At 41.0% G+C, this 15015-nt stretch overlaps 1 protein-coding gene across 5 annotated transcripts in view; it reads right to left on the minus strand.

Moving 5' to 3' along the window:
* Positions 1–14584, minus strand: part of htr7l.L (5-hydroxytryptamine (serotonin) receptor 7, adenylate cyclase-coupled like L homeolog) — a 31161-nt gene extending 16577 nt beyond the window's left edge. The window contains exons 1-3 of one of the 5 annotated variants that reach the window (XM_041587098.1): positions 14314–14584; positions 12759–12911; positions 10286–10857 (exon numbers count right to left, since the gene is read on the minus strand). In XM_041587098.1, coding sequence (XP_041443032.1) covers positions 10286–10791 — 506 coding nt within the window. In that variant the 5' untranslated portion in view covers positions 10792–10857; positions 12759–12911; positions 14314–14584. The other 4 variants (XM_041587092.1, XM_018227115.2, XM_041587102.1 and 1 more) reach the window with 4 other exon arrangements.
* Positions 14585–15015: the final 431 nt, after the last annotated feature.

Here is a 15015-nt window from a genome sequence, read left to right on the forward strand (position 1 = left end):
AACACTTCCCTCTTGTCTCTATATATTAGGTACCTATCTAGTGCTACCAATCCCTATTTCTGTAGGGAAATGAGAGAGAGCAGACAGTAACCCTTCCAACACTTTCCTCTTGTCTCTATATATTAGGTACCTATCTAGTGCTATCAATCCCTATTTCTGTAGGGAATGAGAGAGAGCAGACAGTAACACTTCCAACACTTTCCTCTTGTCTCTATATATTAGGTACCTATCTAGTGCTACCAATCCCTATTTCTGTAGGGAAATGAGAGAGAGCAGACAGTAACCCTTCCAACACTTTTCAATTTCCTATATAAGGCACCTGCTGTATCTAGTGCTATTTAATGTGTAATAAATGACAACAGAGAAGGCAGTAACCATGTAGATGTGTATCTTTTCCTTCAATGAACTAATGGAATCCTTTCAGCTTTACAAGTTGTATGGGTTGTATGGGTTTTTCCTGTATTTTCCCTGTACACAAGTTAATAACAGGAGCAGATAATGGAGCTGGACCATTACTGACTCATGATGGGATAAGCTTCCCTATAATTAAGGGACGGCTGTAAATTTTACACATCAGAGACAGGGAGGAAATTACATTGACCTTGAACTGAGGAGAAAGCCTAAACATGTGTCCCTGTGCCTCTGGAGATAAGGGAGGGACCCAAGGAGAAAAGCACCAACACTTAATTAACAGTTAATTCCATCAGGTCAATTTATTTTCTATAAATGAAAGGGCCATCATGCTGGTAATGGTTTAACAGGGTATAAGCTGGAGTGATGATGGAAATGCATTGACAGGCCAGGTATTTACTGACCTAGTGAATGAACCAACAAAGAAATACATTTTAAAATGCATTTTTTTCTATTCTATTCTTTGGAGTACAGGTGTGGGACCTGTTATCCAGAATGTTTGGGATCTAGTGTTTTCCAGTTAAGGGATCTGTCTGTTACTTGGATTTTCACAGCTTGAAAAAAATGTATGTATATCAAATAGACCCGATGGGCTTGTTTTGCCTCCAGTAAGAATTAATTATATTTTAGTTGGGATCAAATACAGGTATATGACGAGTTTTCCAGAATGCTCTGGACCTGGGATAAGGGATCTTTCTGTAATTTGGATCTTCATCTATAAAGTCTACTAGAAAACCATGTAAACATTAAATAAACCCAATAGGCTGGTTTTGCTTCCAATAAGGATTAATTATATCTTAGTTGGGATCAAGTACAAGCGACTGTTTTATTATTACACAGAAAAATGAAATTATTTTTAAAAATGTGGATTATTTGGATAAAATTAAGACTTAAATTAAGTCTATGGGAGACGGCCCTTCTGTAATTCAGAGCTTTCTGGATAACGGGTTTCCAGATAACTAATATAGGCTGGAATAGCCCGAAACGTTGCTAATGGCATGAATAGATAATTGAATCACATATCGGAGTGCTGCTGGATTTATTGTTTTATTGGGTTTCCGGATAATAATCTGGATAATAATAGTCTATGGGAGATGGCCTTCCCATAATTCAGAGATTTCCAGATAACAGAGCCCATACCTTTATTTTATATGTTTTTTCAACATCTCCAAAGTCGGGGAACACACTCTGTAAGCCATTTACTCCAGTGGAATTTTGCTTAGTGCCGACACACTTGGAGATTCGTTGTTTCACTGGCATCAGTATAGCCGGAATCAATGGCGTTCATCTCCAAGCCAATTACCCGGAGCTACACATTGCCGCTCAGGGGTCAAGTAATTGTCACTCTAAAATGAGTTTGGAGTAAAGAGCCTCATAACACCGGAGAGGTGGGAAAATATAGAGAAAAATGAAATGGAAGCCTGTGGGTGGCAAGCAACTGTCACTTTAATTGTGGCATTTAGCAGAAATTCCTGCCATCGTTGCTGCCGTGACGTGATCAGAGAGACCTGCCTGTGCCAGTTAAAAGAGCAAATGGGCCTCAGAGGGTTGAACGTGATGGATATGTGTCATTATAGCTCCTATATAACTATCCCTATCCCTCCATTTATCTATACAAGTTCCCAAATATACCCCTGTTGGCTGCTTGTATAGTAGAAAGTAGGGATGCACCAAATCCAGGATTCGGTTCGGGTTTCGGCCAGGATTCTGCCTTTTTCAGCAGGATTCGGCCGAATCCTTCTTCCCAGCCGAACCGAATCCGAATCCTAATTTGCATATGGAAATTAAGGGCGAGAGGGAAATCGCGTGACTTTTTGTCACAAAACAAGGAAGTAAAAGATGTTTTCCCCTTCACATCCCTAATTTGCATATGCAAATTAGGATTTGGTTCGGTATTCGGGCAGATCTTTCGTGAAGGATTCGGGGGTTTGGCTGAAACCAAAATAGTGGATTTGGTGCATCCCTAATAGAAAGTGCAGGAGGGAGTCATTAAGATAAATTTTAGTATGTTATAGACCAGGGATCCCCAACCAGTGGCTCAAGAGTAACATGTTGCTCACCAACCCTTTGGATGTTGCTCCCAGTGGCCTCAAAGCAGCCGTTTATTTTAATCCCTGGCTGAGAGAAAAGTTTTGGTTGCATAAAAACCAGATGCACTGCCAAACAGAACCTCCTGTAGCCTGCCAGTCCACATAGGGCTACCAGTAGCCAATCAAAGTCCATAATTGGTACCCCCAGAAATTTGCTTGTGTTGCTCCCCAACTTATTTTTACATCTGAATGTGGCTCACAGGTAAAAAAAAAAGGTTGGGGACCCCGTTATAGACTATATGGGCTATTTTATATATAGGCTAATTTTAACTTTTCAATTGGTCTTCATTATTTATATTTTATAATTTTTTTATTATTCGCCTTCTTCGTCTGGCCCTTTCCAGCTTTCAAATGGGGGTCACTCACCCCATCTAAAAAAACAAATGCTCTGTAAGGCTACAAATGTTTTGTTATTTTTACTTTTTATTACTCATCTTTTTATTCAGGCTTCTCCCATTCATATGCCAGTCTCTTCCAGTTCAAACCGATACATGGTTGCTAGGGTCATGTGGACCCTGGCAACCAGATTACTGAAGAGCTGCTGAATAAAAAGCTAAAAACTCAAAAACCACAAATAATAAAAAATGAAAACCAATGACAAAGTGTCTCAGAATATCCCTCTCTACGTCATACTAACAGTTCATTTAAAGGTGAACAACCCCTTTCACTTTTAGTAAGTTATAAAATGGCCAATTCTAAGCAACCTTTCAAATGGTCCTCTTTATGTGTTTCATAGTTTTTTTTGTTTATTTGCTGTATATATAAATTCAGTGAGGGAAGACTCAGGGCTCTCTGCTGGACTGTAGAAGACCAAGTCTTATAGCTCTGCTGAACCTCTCGGCTCGTACTCTAAGTCCAGTACATGAATACAGTATTTCTAGCCAGATTTTGGTAAGGATGCACCGAATCCACTATTTGAGATTTGGCCGAATCCCTGAATCTTTTGTGAAAGATTCAGCCAAATACTGAACCGAATCAGAATCCTCATTTCCATATGTAAAGGAAAAAGTGGGGAAAACATTTTTTACTTCCTTTTTGTGAAGAAAAGTCACGTGATTTCCCTTCTGCCCTAATTTACATATGCAAATTAGGATTCGGTTTGGCCAGGCACAAGGATTCAGCAGAATCCAAATCCTGATAAAAAAAAGGCTGAATCCCCGAACCGAATCCTAGATTTGGTGAATTCCTAGTTTTTGGGGTTTGTTCTCCTTTAGGGTCAGGGCACATGCTCAGATTCGGGGAGATTCTCCTCTTCTTCGGGGTGACTAATCTCCCCGAACTGCCTCCTGACGGCTAGAATTTAAATCGCCGACGGGATGCCTCATGAGGAAACTTCAGACGACTACAGAAAACAAAAGCTCCGAGTGCCATGCAGCCGGCAATTTGTTTCCGAGCAACTAATCTCCCTGAATCCAAGCGTGTGCCCTGACTCTTAAAGCCCAAAGAAAGGGAGACCCACTAAGCAGCTACAGCTCAATGTGCAACTTTAATCAACTTCTCCGCTTGTCTCCTATCTCGGCTGCTACTACTGTAACTGAATTACGTTCCGACTGTTGCTTCCGTGGCTCCCATAAAGCCTCCTGTTATCTCGGGTTAATATTTAAAAACTGATCAGTGCACAGTCACCTACAATTCCAGCAACTTGCATTTTTTTTGTAGTGTTTCTACAACTGGGCCACAAATTGGCAAGAAAACACACAAAGAGGAAAAGAAAAACACCAATATTTCAGATATATAAGGTATATCTGCAGCGGCTGAAGCATAAATATGTGTCAGGTGAGCAATTGTAAAGCCCTTGCTGTTGGCACTAATTCCTCCGGTTAAACTTTCATTCTAATCTGCTCCATCTTCGCAGAGTAAGCGGAAAAGCCTCTTAAAGGGCAGTGATTTGGCAAAGCGATTTCTATTGTGTTACCGTTACGGCAGTGACGATACTTTTAGCTTTAACCTTTTTTTTATTGTCAGTTTTTGGATTAAAACATCCGCGGCACTTCATTAATATTTGATGTTCATTGTCACAGCAAATTAGTTCTCTCTGTGATTCAAAATTATTTCAATTGCTTAGGTATTTTATACTGCCAGCGCCACGCAAAGTCATATATATATATATATATATATATATATATATATATAATATATATATATATATATATATATATATATATTATATATATATATATATATATATATAAAAGTTCAAAGAAAGCACTCACGGCATTGATCATCAGATGAATTTCAAAGTATATTTATTCGTGCATGGTGCATCAACGCGTTTCGGCTTTCGTCGTCAGGATGAAAAACAGGAAGTGAGACAATTTTTAATATCATACTGCGCTATCCCAAAGCTCTAGAGGACAATCTATTTCTATTCCAATGTATCAATATCAGTCTAAAAGGATATTATATTCCAACAACTGGAAATCACTAAGTTCGCCCAATTCAAGTTACAGGAAACTAGCTAAAGAATACATTTCATTTTTATATTTTTTTTTTAATATATTCTAAGATGTTTTAATCTTAACACATGCTCTTTTCTATGAGATATTGTCACATGAGATGGGTTTTTAGACACCCAAGGGGGTGTGAATATATTTATTAACCAACACACTTGTGGGCAGGTGGTACTTGTTATTCACTTTATATGTTTTACATTTCGATGTGCTGATTGGATACTTTGACTATTTAATGAATTGTCTCACTTCCTATTTTTTATCCTGACGACGAAAGCCGAAACGCGTTGATGCACCATGCACGAATAAATATACTTTGAAATTCATCTGATGATCAATGCTGTGAGTGCTTTCTTTGAACTTTTATTGATTTATTGGTCAGCACCCGGCGAGAATATTTTTGAATGGTGAGTGCCGCTCCATCCTGCATATATATATATATATGTGTCTAATAAAAGGGCAGCCAAGTTTGGGAGTTTTACTTTGAAAGCAGCTAGTAAGTTGCAGGTAAAACGTATTCGTCCCTTTTATAAAATGTATAATTAAACCATAGAATTCTTAATGAATCAGATGAAAATTGAGCATAGGACTGGCCAGATATGGGATGACTTTGACGTAGTTGTTCAGCTTAAATATATTGCAATATATGGACAAACAATCCCTGTTTTGTTTAAAGGCTAAGGCATTTTTCAGTAGCAGTAGCACAAAATGTCTCTGTCTTAAATATATTGATAATGGGTTGAGTGCAGAGGAATCTTGTATTTGTCTATGTATTTTGTGGTCACACCCTCATTGCACCCCCGCCTAATGGTTTTAAAAACTAGTGGTGAGCACAACTTTCCCTTGTTTGTTATATATATATATATATATATATATATATATATATATATATATATATATATACACTGTATATTCCTTTATTGGTGGTTTCGTGCCTTTAAAAGAGAACTAAAGCCTAACTAAAGAATTCGGCTAGAAATGTTGTACATGATGTTTTGTGCTTCTGTACCAGCCCAAGGCAACAACAGCCCTTTAGCAGTAAAGATCTGTGTCTCCAAAGATGCCCCAGTAGCTCCCCATCTTCTTTTCTGCTGATTCACTGCACATGCTCTGTGCTGCTGTCACTTACTGAGCTTAGGGACCCACTCACAATATACAGTACACATAGGGGCAAATTTACTTAAGGTCGAATATCGAGGGTTAATTAACCCTCGATATTCGACTGCCGAATTGAAATCCTTCGACTCCGAATATCGAAGTCGAAGGATTTAGCGCAGAAAATTCGATCGTACGATCGAAGGATTATTCATTCGATCCAACGATTAAATCCTTCGAATCGAACGATTCGAAGGATTTGAATACAACGATCGAAGGAATATCCTTGGATCAAAAAAACTTCGGCAAGCCTATGGGGACCTTCCCCATAGGCTAACATTGACTTCGGTAGCTTTTATCTGCCGAACTAGGGGGTCGAATTTTTTTTTAAAGAGACAGTACTTCGACTATCGAATGGTTGAATAGTCGAACGATTTTTAGTTCGAATCGTTCAATAGTCGTAGTCGAAGGTCGAAGTAGCCCATTCGATGGTCGAAGTAGCCCAAAAACACTTCGAAATTCGAAGTTTTTTAACTTCGAATCCTTCACTCGAGCTTGATGAATCGGCCCCATAGAATAGAAATGTCACAATATAAGGCTGATTAGTAATTAATACAGATAATTACTACATGGCAGCAGAGAAACCAGTGCAATTAGCATCAGAATTGAATAATCAGCAAACCTGTAGCATCAGCTTATATTACAGCCAGGGAAGCTCATTTTCTGCTGCATAATTAGTGACGAGCCCTAAGCTTAGCTTCTCAACAGCCAATCAGAGCCCACTGAGCATGTGAGTGTCACAGACACTTTCCAAGATGGTGACCCCCTGTGACAAGTTTGAAGTCCTGGATCATTGCTGCTATTGACAAGCTGAAACTTTAAGCTGGTGCAATAAGTCCAGTACATAAAATATGCCATTTTTAGTCACATTCATTTTTAGGGTTTAGTTCTCCTTTAAAAGTGGGTAATGGTCTGGGCAAACTCTCTCTCTCTCTCTCTCTTAAAAGGCACAAACAGAGGAGGATTAAGCCTGTAAGACTAGTGTTTTGGTCTTGGCAGTAAAGGGGTGGTGCTCAGTGCTGTGCATAAAGGGAGCAGCGAAGCCAGGCTGCTGGCTTCTCTTCCCAGGCTCCTGGATCACTGACCCAGCCTTCTGTGGCCAGCTTGTTCCCCCTGGGGATCTATAACCAATGTCCCTTCTTGTCTTAGTGTCGCCATCTTTCCCTACTGTACCTTCTTGTCTTAGTGTCGCCATCTTTCCCTACTGTGCCTTCTTGTCTTAGTGTCGCATCTTTCCCTACTGTACCTACTTGTCTTAGTGTCGCCATCTTTCCCTACTGTACCTACTTGTCTTAGTGTCGCCATCTTTCCCTACTGTACCTTCTTGTCTTAGTGTCGCCATCTTTCCCTACTGTACCTTCTTGTCTTAGTGTCGCCATCTTTCCCTACTGTACCTACTTGTCTTAGTGTCGCCATCTTTCCCTACTGTACCTACTTGTCTTAGTGTGCCATCTTTCCCTACTGTACCTTCTGGTCTTAGTGTCGCCATCTTTCCCTACTGTGCCTTCTTGTCTTAGTGTCGCCATCTTTCCCTACTGTACCTATTTGTCTTAGTGTCGCCATCTTTCCCTACTGTTCCTTCTTGTTTTAGTGTCGCCATCTTTCCAACCTTGGTCCTTAGTGTCGCCATCTCCCCTGGTCTTCTTAGTGTCGGCCATCTTTCCCTACTGTGCCTTCCTTGGTCTTAGTGTCGCCATCTTTCCCCTACTGTACCTATCTTGTCTTAGTGTCGCCATCTTAGTGTCGCCATCTTTCCCTACTGTTCCTTCTTGTCTTAGTGTCGCCATCTTTCCCTACTGTCCCTTCTTGTCTTAGTGTCGCCATCTTTCCCTACTGTACCTATTTGTCTTAGTGTCGCTATCTTTCCCTACTGTACCTTCTGGTCTTAGTGTCGCCATCTTTCCCTACTGTACCTATTTGTCTTAGTGTCGCCATCTTTCCCTACTGTCCCTTCTTGTCTTAGTGTCGCCATCTTTCCCTACTGTACCTTCTTGTCTTAGTGTCGCCATCTTTCCCTACTGTACCTACTTGTCTTAGTGTCGCCATCTTTCCCTACTGTACCTTCTTGTCTTGGTGTCGCCATCTTTCCCTACTGTACCCTCTTGTCTTAGTGTCACCATCTTTCCCTACTGTACCTTCTTGTCTTAGTGTCGCCATCTTTCCCTACTGTACCCTCTTGTCTTAGTGTCACCATCTTTCCCTACTGTACCCTCTTGTTCTTACAGTGTGCAATCTTCCCTACTGTCACCCTCTCTTGTCCTTAGTAATCCGACATCTTTCCCTACTGTACCCTCTTGTCTTAGTATCGCCATCTTTCCCTACTGTACCTTCTTGTCTTAGTATCGCCATCTTTCCCTACTGTACCTTCTTGTCTTATTGTCGCCATCTTTCCCTACTGTACCTTCTTGTCTTAATGTCGCCATCTTTCCCTACTGTACGTTCTTGTCTTATTGTCGCCATCTTTCCCTACTGTACCTTTATATATATATATATATATATATGACTTTGCGTGGCGCTGGCAGTATAAAATACCTAAGCAATTGAAATAATTTTGAATCACAGAGAGAACTAATTTGCTGTAACAATGATCCATTTTTATGAGTTTCCCCTACTTGTCCTCAGTTCATTAATGTAAACTCTTCCTTTTAACCCAATATTCCTGGGGTCAATACTTTTAATTTAACCCCATGAATACTGAGTAACATATTTTGCTATACCAGCTGTGTCATTTGTTTCACTTGATAGGCCAGTATCTTGCTGTCTGATCTAGGTACAGTAAGTACATCTTTGCATGTAACCTTCTCTCCTATACTGGTAAAATGTCAGTTTCTAGCTGGCAGTTAGAACATTACTGTCACAGTCTTGCAAAGTGTAAACCATTTAATCCTAATATAATTATAATGTAATTATTGTAGTAAATTATACATGTTCCTAAACACTGCAGTGCTAGAAGGGTTCCATTTATTTATTTCACTGCCCTAAAGAAACAGAACAGCATCACTTGGAAACGAAAACAATATTGTGACAGAATTCTAATGAACAAGGTGGTTGTGAATTCCTACCTGAAGGCTAATTAATATGAGTGCTTATTTGCTGACTTGGAACCAGGCCCGGACTGGCAATCTGTGGGTTCTGGCAAATGCCAGAGGGGCTGCTGTAAGTTGCCATAGACAGTCACTATTTAGTGGGCTGGTGAGGTGCTATTTGGGCCTCTATGTAGCTGAAATGTCAGGGCCTATTTTGAATCTCAGTCCAGACCTGCTTGGAACTATAGCAGGGTGACTGTTACCCCAATGTTTCTATATATCTGTAACCTTGTTATGGGCTAAGGGGGCCCAGTCTGAAGGTCAGTTAGGGGGAGATTTGGGGGTGAGTGTTTATTTGTACCCTGGGTACCCCTGGAACTATAGCAGGGTGACTGTTACCCCAATGTTTCTATATATCTGTAACCTTGTTATGAGCTAAGGGGGTCCAGTCTGAAGGCCAGTTAGGGGGAGATTTGGGGTGAGTGTTTATTTGTACCCTGGGTACCCCTGGAACTATAGCAGGGCGACTGTTACCCCAACCTTGTTATGAGCTAAGGGGGCCCAGTCTGAAGGCCAGTTAGGGGGAGATTTGGGGTGAGTGATTATTTGTGCCCTGGGTACCCCTGGAACTATAGCAGGGTGACACCCCAATGTTTCTATATATCTGTAACCTTGTTATGAGCTACGGGGGCCCAGCCTGAAGGCCAGTTAGGGGGTTAGCAGGGTGACTGTTACCTCAATATATCTGTAACCTTTTCTTGATAACTGGACACATTGACCCTTGTTTATCATTCTTGCTAATATTTGTCAGTTCTTGCAGTGAATTTATGAATGTGTAACACTAAACAAACATATCATTCCAATCTGGTTATGAATTCTCTGCATCCCAAGTCACACAGTGGAACCCACTTGTCACTAGTTCATAATGTATTATACCAGCACTGCTCTTGATTAATCCTGCAGCAAGCAACCATCAACCCAATGGGTCTTCAATTAAAGATCAACCATTAAAATAGCTCAGTGGACGTCATATTTCTAAGGTGTTGACCCCAAAGCCCTAGATCAGTAGACTTTAAATGCTGTTGGGCATCACCATGCCAATTTCTCACAGTAGTTCACACTATAGTAAAGGTCCTACATGAGCAACTCTTACCTGTCCACGCTGATGACACACAAGGTCATAATGGAAGCCGTGCAGCACATTACATCCATGGCAATGAACACATTGCAGAAGACTTTCCCAAAGAGCCATTCTCCTCCTACCAGATCCGTGATGATGACGAAAGGCATAACCGCCACTGCCACAGAGAGATCAGCCGCTGCCAAGGAAACCACCAGGTAGTTGGACGGCTGCCTGAGTTTTTTGACTATGCAGACCGAGATAATCACCAAGGCATTGCCAGCAATTGTGAACAACGTTAAGATGGACAACACCACCCCGATGACTATTTTCTCTGTGTCGCCATAAAGTAAAATCTCTTTTCCACAATCAGCCTTCTCGGTGTGGTTAAGAGCAGTTAAGTCTTGTTCAGTTGTAATTAAAGGTCTCTCAGTCATGAATTCAGATGGCAGAAGGTTCTGGTGGAGACTGGAGGGTTTGGCGCTGTGCAAGGAAAGATGAGCATCTGTCAGATGGCTGGGCTGGACCTGGATCAGCATGTTTCTTGCTCGCAGGAGACAGAGGCAGCACTAAGGTACATGAGATGGTCTTCTGTCTGGACCCACCTAAAGAGGGAACAATGACAGTTTTTAGCTTTCTACCAGCCATCAAAATGATCTATACCTTTGCTAACCAGGATCATAAAAACACATTAACAATAACCATGTCTTATACAATAGTACCGCTGCTGTGTTATTCACCTCCAAAGCAACAACACAACAACATCCATGCCCATACTGTAAACACTCCACTGAGTGAAAGCTTAAGAAATATGAACCCAGATATATTCTCAAGCCCTTAAAAGGACAACATCCCTATCAGCAAACACCCACACACACATACACACGTAGCCACTCAGCTTGTCACCTTCAATAAACACACAAGCTCAAGTTGCTCTATGTGTCACCTTGGATAGACAATCAACCCTTCAACACAACGACACTTGCCTGAGCTCCTGGCTATTTCGACTTCATTAAGCAATTGTTGGATCATACAAATACGAATTAATAATAATTCATCTTCAATAAACACCCAACAAGGCAACATACACATCATCAATAAACCTACAAGCACAGAGAAATCCAACAAGAACTTGCTAAGTCATCTGCATTCAGTGCCTACTGTATTCATGATTTACCCTTCAATAGACACACAATGGGACAAACCACAGAGGAAAAGAGTAGTGTGTATTACATAAGCTCTACTAGAACGACTTTATCTTCTGCCTTCAGTAAGCACACAAACTAATCACCCGTATCTTCCACGAGAATTACAGATCGACGGCATTCAAGCAGAAAGAACTCTCTGGCTTTATCTTCAACAAACACCCACAGTGGCAACACAACAACACAAAGAACTTTTTTAATGAATAGTCCTAATGGCACGGCAGGTCAACAGATAAACCTGCAACAACACACGGACACATTACTACTCTACATTTCCCTCCATAAACACACAACCGGGCAGCATACACTCAATACACAATGACAAGCAAAACGAAGAAGCGCAAAGACCTCATTTGAAAATGTAGGACGAAAACTGTATTTAATATTTCATAAACATGCAGGAAAACTATTTATAAATAATGTATTTTCCACCTTCCAAAATCCGACTGCACAAAGGGCAGGCACGTCGCCTCTCTGTATTAATCACACAACAGGAACCTCTATAAAAAAATACATTTTGCATATTGCCTCTTCATTTCCATAATATAGAAAGTATGTTTCTAAAGCATGGCAACAAGCATGTAACAATTCTATGTGTGTGTATATATATAAGAATACACCTAGTAGCAGTTGCTAGTTGATATATATATATATATATATAATATAAGCAGCCCAGTATATATTCATACAGACATGTATATTCTCCGTCTTTTCTCTCCCAGGAGCTGCCACCATAGAGCCGCCCAGAGCAGGACTATATGGCTCCCCATTATGATTACTCATGGAATTCCTCAGAAGATAACAATCATTCGTTCTATTTTTATTTCCTTGTTTCCCCCAATAACAGCTCACATGGGACTTTCTTTTCCTAAGAAATCATCTCCACGCCACGGGGAACCTTGAAAGCTCAGACAATTTTGCAGCACTTAAAAGTCCTGTGTCAGGTCCCACTGGGCCACGGCAAACACGAGATCTCTTCCTTCCCACGGGTCCAGCCAGGTGCCCTTGTGCCGGATATTCCAATGTGCAGCTCTTTAACTGTCAGGGGCTTGGGATTTCCTGACTGTCACATATTCATTACAGTCAAAACAAACATCAGCACATTGATTTTCATTTCTGCCCCTCTCCCTTGGGTTTAAAAAATCAACAAAAATCACAAGGTGGATATAGTCTGGAGTGATAGAGCAAGTACTGTGCATATTATATTAGAGATGGAGGAACCCTCAGATGGGACATATATTGAGTTTGAGCAATGTATGGGGGATATGAGTGATACAGACACAAAGAAACACACATTTTACCTTTTAAAGGAACGCTGGCAAATAACTGGCACCTAATGCCCCTGGTATCTTTCACAGACATCTTCTCTGCTCCTGCCTGGATTCTCCAGCATCAGGACATCATGAATCTCCAGAAGGATTGGGGTATAAGGGGGTCCCCCCAGTCGTAGCCACCTGCACAGAAACCAGAGTGACTTGTAGAGGTTGGAGCGGGTTCATGTTCAGTCAGTGACCAGCCGACACCATCACCATCCTCCTCCCATCTCTCACTTCAGTTACTCTGTCTGTCTGAAGTCCCGGCCGTTACCCCATCTACATGGTACAAGGAATCAAAGCTCAGTCATTGCACCAGATCCTGCCACTTCTTATCCCCTGCCACTGAATCAGTACAACCCACCCCAGCAGGAGGCATAATCACCCCCTCTTCTCTCCCTACACTACACATTCCACATTCCAGCCTTCCCTCCTTCTTTGTACTCTCTCTTTCTATAACTCCTCTTCCTTCTCTCACACTTCTCTCTCACTCACTCTTATGTCTCACTCACTCTTCTGTCTCATTCACTCTTATGTCTCACTCACTCTTCTGTCTCACTCTTCTCTCTCACTCTTCTCTCTCACTCTTCTCTCTCACTCACTCACTCCCTTCCTTCTTTGTACTCTCTCTTTCTATAACTCCTCTTCCTTCTGTCTCACTCACTCTTCTGTCTCACTCACTCTTCTGTCTCACTCACTCTTCTGTCTTACTCAATTCTTCTCTCTCATTCACTCTTATGTCTCACTCACTCTTCTCTCTCACTCTTCTCTCTCACTCACTCTTCTCTCTCACTCTTCTCTCTCACTCACTCACTCCCTTCCTTCTTTGTACTCTCTCTTTCTATAACTCCTCTTCCTTCTGTCTCACTCACTCTTCTGTCTCACTCACTCTTCTGTCTCACTCACTCTTCTGTCTTACTCAATTCTTCTCTCTCATTTACTCTTCTGTCTCACTCACTCTTCACTCTCAATTACTCTTCTGTCTCACTCACTCTCAATTACTCTTCTGTCTCACTCACTCTGCTGTCTCACTCACTCATCTCTCTTGCTTCTCCATTCTCTCTTTCATTGCTTCTTCTTTCTGTTTTCACACACTGATAGACTTATTGTTACTCTCTAGTCATTCCTTTTGTCCCTCATTCAGCACTCTATGTTATTTTCTCTCCCTGATCACTCAATTTCATCCACTCGACTACTTTCACCTTATGTGCTTCATTTTCCACTTCTCCCACATTCCTCTATTTCCAGTTTCCCTACTAATCCCTTGATCATCACTTATTCATTCACTAACTCACGCACATACTCTCACACTCACTCTTTTTCTCTCTCTAAATATGCTTCTCATGTTTTGTATTTCTTAATTCTCCTTTTCCCCCAGTCTCTCTTCCTTTTTTCAGCTATTTCTTGTTTCTCCCCTCAATATTCACAAACACACTCAATTCCCTGTGCTTCTTATGCTTAAATTCCCCTTGCGTACTCTCTTTCCCTAACATAAAAGATACTGTTACTCTCTCTCTCTCTCTCTTACACACACACACCTTACCTGTCTCTCTCAGTGTCTCTCACTCTCTGTGGCCGCCAATTGGTGTGGCTGTGACTTTAACCAGTGAAACTGGAGCGGAGCAGCCTGAGCACAGGGAGGAGTGTGAGGAGTTAACCCCCGAGCAGAATTTAATTCCTTGTGCAGATTAGAAGCGAAGGGTCTGACTTACTTTATGTTTCCCAGTCCCCCAGCACCAACCCAGTGCCGAGTCTGTATGTGTGTGTGTGTGTGTGTATGTGTGTGTATGTGTGTGTATGTGTGTGTGTGTTTGTTTGAGTGTGTGTATGTGTGTGTGTGTGTATGTGCCATCCCACTAGGTGCTAAATATAAACCTTCTCTACAAGCCTGGCATTGAGCTGTGGGCACACTCACACACCTCCTTTCACTCAGTCATGGCTGGCAGTTAGAGGGCCACAAGCTGCCATTTATGTATATATATAATATATAATATTATATATATATATATATATATTTATATATTTATATAGGGATGCAGGGTTCACAAGAGATTACAATCTAAATATATATATTTCTACTGTCAGAGTTGTCTTTTGGGGTATCTACACAAAGCAGACTGTCTATGTAGGAAGCTAGATGATATAATAATAATAATATACTTAAAGGAGACATATAGGATATGTAAAAAACCCTAATTTGAACAATACTTAGGGGGTTATAAACTAAACCTTGAATTTATCTGGT

This window comes from Xenopus laevis, chromosome 1L (genome assembly GCF_017654675.1).
Source record: "Xenopus laevis strain J_2021 chromosome 1L, Xenopus_laevis_v10.1, whole genome shotgun sequence".
Taxonomy (NCBI): Eukaryota; Metazoa; Chordata; class Amphibia; order Anura; family Pipidae; genus Xenopus; species Xenopus laevis.